Below are 7,881 nucleotides of genomic sequence, written 5' to 3'. Positions count from 1 at the left end.
TGAGAGAGTTGGAATAATAAGAATAAGGATGTGATACTGAGGCATTATAAGGCATTGGCTAGACTACTTGGAGTATTATGAGCAGTTTTGGGCCCCTTACCTAAGAAAAGATGTGCTGGCTTTGGAGAGGGTCCAGAGGAGATTCACGAGAATGATCCCAAGAATGAAAGGGTTAGCATAAGAGGAGTGTTTGATGGCTCTGGGCCTGTGCTCTCTGGGGTTTGGAAAAATGAGGGATGATTACATTGAAACCTATCGAACATTGAAAGACCTAAAATAGAGTTGGATATAGAGAGGATGTTTCCTATAGTGGGTGAGTCTAGGACCAGAGAAAACATCCTCAGACTAGAGTGGCATCAATTTTAGAAAAGATTAGGAATTTCATGATAGAATGGCAGAGCAGCCTCGATCGGCCAAGTGACCCAATTCTATTCTTTTGTCTTCTGGTCTTACGATACTGAAGATATGAGAGACAATTTTTCTTGCCATATTATGGAAAATGATAGTGGGATAAGTATGATTTCCACATCATAAAATGATGATCAAGTTGGGTCTCCCTTCCCTTGAGACCTGATGTGATCTACAGGAGGTGTTTATATGTTTCACATGTTTAGTGATCTACAGGATATCTTTAAACGTTTGATATGTTTAGTGATCTACTGGAGGTGTTTTAAACATTAGTTCTGTTCGGCGATCTACAATACAAAAATCAAGAGGGACCTCAGAAAAGGCATCCTTACCCACAGCCTGGTGGTTAGTGTAGAGGGAGCTTGGACAAGCATGCAAGAGAGCCCCTGCAGACAGATTTAAATGAAGGAATGTTTGAGGAAGTACGAACAGCAGCATGGACTGGATAAACTGAAATGCTGTCCTATGTTCTCTTAATTCCTTCATGATCGTGTACAATCTGAGTTGACCATGCATATCTTGTATTCAAAGAATATCAAAAGAACACCAGATGCTGGGAGCTGAAATAAAATCAGTTCAGAACATTCAATGACTCAGGCAACCTTTGTGGAAAGAAACGGCGTGGTAACATTTCACTTCCAATAACTTTGTCAAAACATATATTTGTGTTTTTCCATTGAGGCAAATTACAGAGGAATTTGTCGAACATTATTTCTGCCAAATGACAGATATATTAGCAAAATTTTGGACAAATGTTAAGAATTGTTAAAATGACCCTTTCATGTTCTCTGATTGAGGTAGGATTGAAATTGAATATAATGGAGAAGAAAGGTAGTACATTTGGTGTTTTAAATGTTGTCTCCGTTATGTGTCTTCAATCAGTTGACTCAGGTGGTGCAAATCTCCCACGACAAGCAGACGTGTTTCCAGATAGAGACCATTTTGGACGTATCTTTTATAATCAGGCCGTTATGTCTTCAATGGGAATTGCTCAGGTAAAGGAATGATTTTAGATTCATTGTTTCCATTTAGTTAGTTTAAATGCAATATATAAAAAAAAGTCAAAATTGCTTGTACGCCTCAAAGTTTCTCTCAGAAAAAGAATTCCTATTTGAGACTAATAATTTGCTGAGGATAAATTATTCATTTATATCTTTGATAACAATCTCATAATTAAGGATTCAACATTCAATATATTTTCAAGTGCACTGTTGTAGAAGAGATGAACTGTGGTATCTGGTTAGTTCACATTTCCTGCAGAAACCATTAGCTTTATTAGTCAAATGTACATTGAAACATACAGTGACATGCGTTGTATGTGTCAAATCAAATCAGCGAGGATTGTGCTGGGGAGCCCCCAACTGCCATCACGCTTCTAGCATGTTCACTGCCCATTAACCCTAACCGTGTGTCTTTGGCATATGGGAGAAAACCCACGCGGTCATGAGCAGAATGTACAAATTCCTTACTGGCAGCGGTGGGCATTGAACCCCTTGTTACGTACCCTGTAACGGGTTAAAGAACCAGCAGAAATGGAAAACAGCTGGAGTCTGGTATTGCTGTTATCATAAGCTATATTATTAGTAACTACATAATACAGTAATATAAAAATCAGATAAATCAAACAGGTTAGCAAAGTTCATGCATATATAAATGTGGAAATGAAAAGGCCAAGCTTCTTCAAGGTTGGGGGGGTAAATGGATACAGTCTTACGATGATGGGTAAATTAAGTCAGTTCAGTTCGTGTTATTGAGTTGAATAATGGTGGAGAGAGAGAGGTGTTGTGTTCTCCAGATAAGCCGATGCCGTTGATCCTCCGTTGTCCTCCGAATCCTTTAAAGTCACCGAATGTGACCACAAAAAAGAGACTGTCTTCTGTGGTAAAGTTATCAACCCAGGCAAGGGTTGGACACACTGATAACTTCCCACCGGTCACACCTTTTCCACACTGCAAGAGCCACTGATCAATTCTCCCGATCGATCCTCCAAAACCCACCCTTCTGTGGGCACACAAAGCTCATCCAATGTCCAAAACCATGTGTGTGTCTGCAACCAGCTGACCTTGTATTTATCTCAGCATGCTGAGCACCCGCTGTCCATCACATAACCCTGCCCTCGGTCACCATGGCGACCCACGAGCTGCTCGTCTCTCTCTCTCTCTCTTTAAAAGTACAGTCCATAAGGGGTAATCAGGATATCATCACACCCTAAACTTACAGCTGATGGGGTAAAGCGATTACACTAACTGCTATACAACTGGGTTGCTCCTATAAAGAGGGAATGCAACGTTTTTGCTCCAAGTGGAAAAAGCTTTCAGTTCAAACAAGAAGGTTGTCAGTTTAAAGCACAGATTAATCAGGTTATCAGCTTGCATCCTGGCATTAAATATACTTTGTGTCCTTCTGAATGTGGAAAACTACAAATAAAAAATATGATGTTACTTGATCAAATAAATCATAGGGGAGGAATCACAAACAAATGCATGAGTGGCAAGTTATATTCTTTAAATGAGTATAGTTAATAATTTGCCATGAATCAGTGAGAATAGTTAACAACGCCACTGTGAAACAGTGAGAGTAGTAAGAACACCATGAAACAATGAGAATTGTGAATAATTCTACCATGAAACAGTGAGAATAGTTAATAACTCACCATGAAACAGTGAGAATAGTGAATAACTCTAGCATGGAACAGTGAGAATAGTTACTAACTCACCAGGAAACAGTGAGAATAGTTAATGGAGGTCGGTGACCAGTGGTGTTCCGCAGGGATCTGTTCTGGGATCGCTCCTCTCATGATTTTTATAAATGACCTGGATGAGGAAGTAGAAGGGTGGGTTGATAAGTTTGCTGATGACACAAAGGTTGGGGGTGTTGTGGATAGTCTGAAGGGTTGTCAGAGGTTACAATGGGACTTCAATAGGATGCAGAACTGGGCTGAGAAGTGGCAGATAGAGTTCAACCCAGATAAGTGTGAAGTGGTTCATTTTGGTATGTCAAATTTGAAGACAAAATATAGAATTAACACTATATTAATATAGTAAGACTCTTGGCAGTGTAGAGGATCAGGGAGATCTCGGGGTCCATGTCTATAGGACACTCAAAGCTGCTGCGCAGGTTGACAGTGTTGTAAAGCAGGCATATGGCATTAATCAACCATGGGATTGAATTCAACAGCCGTGAGGTAATGTTACAGCTATATAAGACTTTGGTCAGACCCTACTTGGTGTACTGTGTTCAGTTCTGATCACCTCACTACAGGAAGGATGTGGATGTGGAGAGAGTGCAGAGGAGATTTACAAGGATGTTGCCTGGATTGGAGGGCATAGCTTATGAGAATAGGTTGAGTGAACTTGGACTTTTCCCCTTGGAGGATGAGAGGTGACCTGATAGAGGTGTACAAGATGATGAGAGGCATTGATCGTGTGGTAGGCAGAGACTGAAATGGCTAAAGATCATCCCTCAATTATGAGGCTAGTTCGTCAAGTTCTGGATACCCCCACCAGAGGGAACATTCTCTCCATATCCACCTTATCCTGTCCTTTCAACATTCGGTAGGTTTCACTGAGATCCCCATGCGTTCTTCTAAATTACAGAGAGTACAGACCTAAAGATGACAAATGTTCCTCAGATGTCAATGTCTTCATTCCCAGAATCATCCTCTGAAACCTCTCTGGACTCTCTCCAATTACAATACACTCTTTCGGAGATAAGGGGCCCAAAACTCTTGACAATACTAAGTGCAGCCTGACTATTGTTTCATAAAGCTTCAGCATTATCTTCTTGTTTTTATATTCTATTCCTCTCGAAATAAATGCCAACATTGCATGTGCCTTCTTTATCACAGATTCAACCTGTAAATTAACCTTCTGGGAGTCTTGCAGAAGGACTCCCGAGTCCCTTTGTGTCTCTGATGTTTGAACCTTCTCCCCATTTAGATAATAGTCTGCACTATTGTTCCTTTTACCAAAACGCATTGTCATGCATTTCCCAACACTGTATCCATCTGCCACTTTTTTGCCCATTCTTCCAATCTGTCTAAGTCCTGCTGCAATCTCATTGCTTCTTCAGCACTCTCTACCCCTCCACCTATCTTCATATCATCTGCAAAATTTGCCACAAAACCATCAATTCCACTATCTAAATCACTGACAAACAATGAGAAAAGTAGCAGTCCCAATACTGATCCCTGAGGAACACCACTAGTCACTGGCAGCCAACCAGAAAAGGCCCCTTTTATTCCCACTCACTGCCTCCTGTCTGTCAGCCATTCCGCTATCCATGCCAGTATCTTTCCTGTAACGTCATAGAATTTTATCTTGTTAAGCAGTCTTATCAAATGCCTTCTGAAAATATAAGTAAATGACATCGCACAACCTCTCTTTTGTCCACCCTGCTTGTTACTTCCTCAAAGAATTCTAACAGATTTGTCAGGCAAACTTTCCATTTACAGGAACTATGCTGACTTTGACTTATTTTATCATTCGTCTCCAAGTAGCCCGAAACCTTGTCCTTAATAACAGACTCTGACACTTTCCCAACCACTGAGGTTAGGCTAAATGGCCTATAACTTCCTCTCTTTTGTCCTCCTCCCTTCTTAAAAGAGTGGAGTGACATTTGCAATCTTCCAGTCCTCTGGGACTTGATTCTTCAAAGATTATGACCAATGCATTCGTTATCTCTTCAGCAACCTCCTTCAGGACTCTGGGCTATAGTCATCTGGTCCAGGTGACTTATCCACCTTAAGACCTGTGAGATTGCCTAGCACTCTTTCCTTTGTAATATCAATGGCATTCTCTGCTACTCCCTGACACTCATGGACCTCTGGCATACAGCTAGTGTCTTCCGCACCCCATAACTCCCTCACCAGCATCATTTTCCAGTGGTCCAATATCGACACTCACCTCCCTTTTATACTTTATATAACTGAAAAAACTTCTAGTATCCTGCTCACAGTACCCTTACTCACTCTTCCTTCAGTTAGTCCTGACGAAGGGTCTCGGCCTGAAACATCGACTGCACCTCTTCCTAGAGATGCTGCCTGGCCTGCTGCGTTCACCAGCAACTTTTATGTGTGTTGCTTGAATTTCCAGCATCTGCAGAATTCCTGTTGTTAGTATCCTGCTTTATATTATTTACTAGTTTGCCCTCATATTTCATCTTTTCCCTTATAGCTTTTTTAGTTGCCTTTTGTTGGATTTTAAAAGCTTCCCAATCATCCAACTTCCCATTCACTTTTGCTACCTTATATGCCCTTTCATTGGCTTTTATGCAGACCTTGACTTCCCTTGTCAGCCATGGTTGCCTAGACCTGCCACTTAAGAGCAACTTCTTCTGTGTGACATATCTATCCTGCACCTTGTGAACTATTCCCAGAAACTTCAGCCACCTCTACTCTGTCATCATCCCCACCAGTATCCCCTTCCAATTCACCTGGGCAAGCTCCTCCCTCATGTCTCTGTAATTCCCTATGTGCCATTGTGACACTGATACATGTTACTTGTGCTTCTCCCTCTCAAATTAACAAACTTTCCCACCAGGAAATTAGTTCCCCTCCAGTTCAGGTGCCCTTCCCTTTAACTTAGCACCCAACTCCCTAAACTCCCTTTGCAGAACCTCATCACTTATCCTCCCCCTGTTGTACCCCACTTCCCCTCTGAGTTGCAGAGCTGGACTCAGTGTTGGAGACCTGATCACTGTGACTTTCCTCTTTCGGGTCATCACCCCGGATGATACCCAAAGTGAGATACCCGTTGTTAAGGGGGGTGGTTACAAGGGTACTCTGTGTTGGCTCCTTGACCTCTTTCCCTTCCTGACTGTCACTCAGTTTCCTGTGTCCTGCACCTTGGGTGTAACTACCTCTCTATATGTCCTATCTATCACCCCCTTCAGCCTCCCTAATGATCTGGAGTTCATCCGGATCCAGCTCCAACTTCTTAATGCAGATTGTTAGAAGCCGCAGCTGGATGCACATCTTGCATTTGTAGTTGTCAGGGACACTGGAGGCCTCCCTGCCTTCCCACATCCCACAAGAGGAGCATTCCACTATCTTGCCTGGATTTTCTACTGTCCTAGCTGAGCAGATATAAAGAAAGGAAGGAGCAAAAAAACTTACCCTTGAGCTTTCTTTTGTTTGCTTTATCTGACTACTAAAGCCACAAAGAGCTAAAGCCTCAGGATAACCACTCCGACTCTGTCCTTGGCCCTGCCTTCCTTTAATTTGCTCTTGCTAACTAATCCAAAACATGAATTGGTCGTTGGTCAGAGCTCTATTTTGTGGTAGTGACCCACTACTTCCTTTTGTACTTGGACAGTGTACCTGAGTGAAATACTCTCTTGTCAAAACTTCCAATGTCCAGATTGGTTGCTGGTCAAAGCTCTATTTTACTGTAACAACCCGCTGTTCACTGATCTGAGTGGTTAATGGTTAATAACTCATCATGAAACAGTGAAAATGGTTAATAACCACCGGGAAACAGTGAGAATAGTTAAAAACTCCACTGTGAACCAGTGAGGAAAGTTAATAACTCACTGTGAAGCAGTGAGAGTCAATAACATGACATGAAACAGTGTGTAGTTAATAACTCACCATAAAACAATAAGAATAGTTAAAAACTCCACCATGAACCAATGAGAATGGTTAATAACTCACCATGAAAAGTTGAGAATAATTAATAACTCACCACGAAATGGTGAGGATAGTTAATAAGATGGCATGAAACAGTGTGTAGTTAAAAACTCACCATGAGACAGTGAGAATAGTTAATAACACCATGAAACCCAAGGCATTCTACAAGTATGTGAAGGGGAAGAAGATGAGCCATTTAAGAATAGGACCAATCAGGTGCGATAGTAGAAACGTGCATGGAGTTGGAGAAGGTAGCGGAGGTCTTGACACCACTGTGTCAGCTCATTGTGTCATCTCTCCCTCAATGTCGCCAAAACAAAGGAGCTGGTTGTGGATTACAGGAGGAATGGAGACGGGCTAACCCCTATTTACATCAATGGACCTGGGGCTGAGAGGGTGAACAGCTTCAGGTTCCTCGGCATCCACATCACTGAGGATCTCACGTGGTCTATGCACACTGGCTGTGTGGTGAAAAAGGCACAACAGCACCTCTGTCATCTCAGACGGTTGAGGAAGTTTGGTATGGGCCCCCAAATCCTAAGAACTTTCTATAGGTGCACAATTGAGAGCATCCTGACTGGCTGCATCACTGCCTGGTATGGGAGCTGTACCTCCCTTAATCGCAGGGCTCTGTAGAGAGTGGTGTGGACAGCCCAGTGCATCTGTAGTTGTGAACTTCCCATGATTCAGGGTATTTACAAGGACAGGTGTGTAAAAAGGGCCGATAGGATCATTGAGGACCTGAGTCACCCCAACCACAATCCATTCCAGCTGCTACCATCCAGGAAACAGTACTGCAGCGTAAAAGCCAGGACCAACAGGCTCCAGGACAGCTTCTTCCACCA

At 42.4% G+C, this 7,881-nt stretch overlaps 1 protein-coding gene across 1 annotated transcript in view; it reads left to right on the top strand.

Annotated features, from left to right (window-relative positions):
- mccc2 (methylcrotonyl-CoA carboxylase subunit 2) overlaps positions 1-7,881 on the top strand; it is a 122,152-nt gene that overhangs the window by 38,855 nt on the left and 75,416 nt on the right. The window contains exon 6 of the mRNA XM_063069259.1: positions 1,291-1,403. Coding sequence (XP_062925329.1) covers positions 1,291-1,403 — 113 coding nt within the window. The remainder of the gene's footprint in view (positions 1-1,290; positions 1,404-7,881) is intronic.

Source organism: Mobula hypostoma, chromosome 16 (assembly GCF_963921235.1).
Source record: "Mobula hypostoma chromosome 16, sMobHyp1.1, whole genome shotgun sequence".
NCBI classification, from domain to species: Eukaryota; Metazoa; Chordata; class Chondrichthyes; order Myliobatiformes; family Myliobatidae; genus Mobula; species Mobula hypostoma.
Note: the sequence above shows the minus strand (reverse complement) of the source record. Positions and strands in the feature narration are given on the sequence as shown.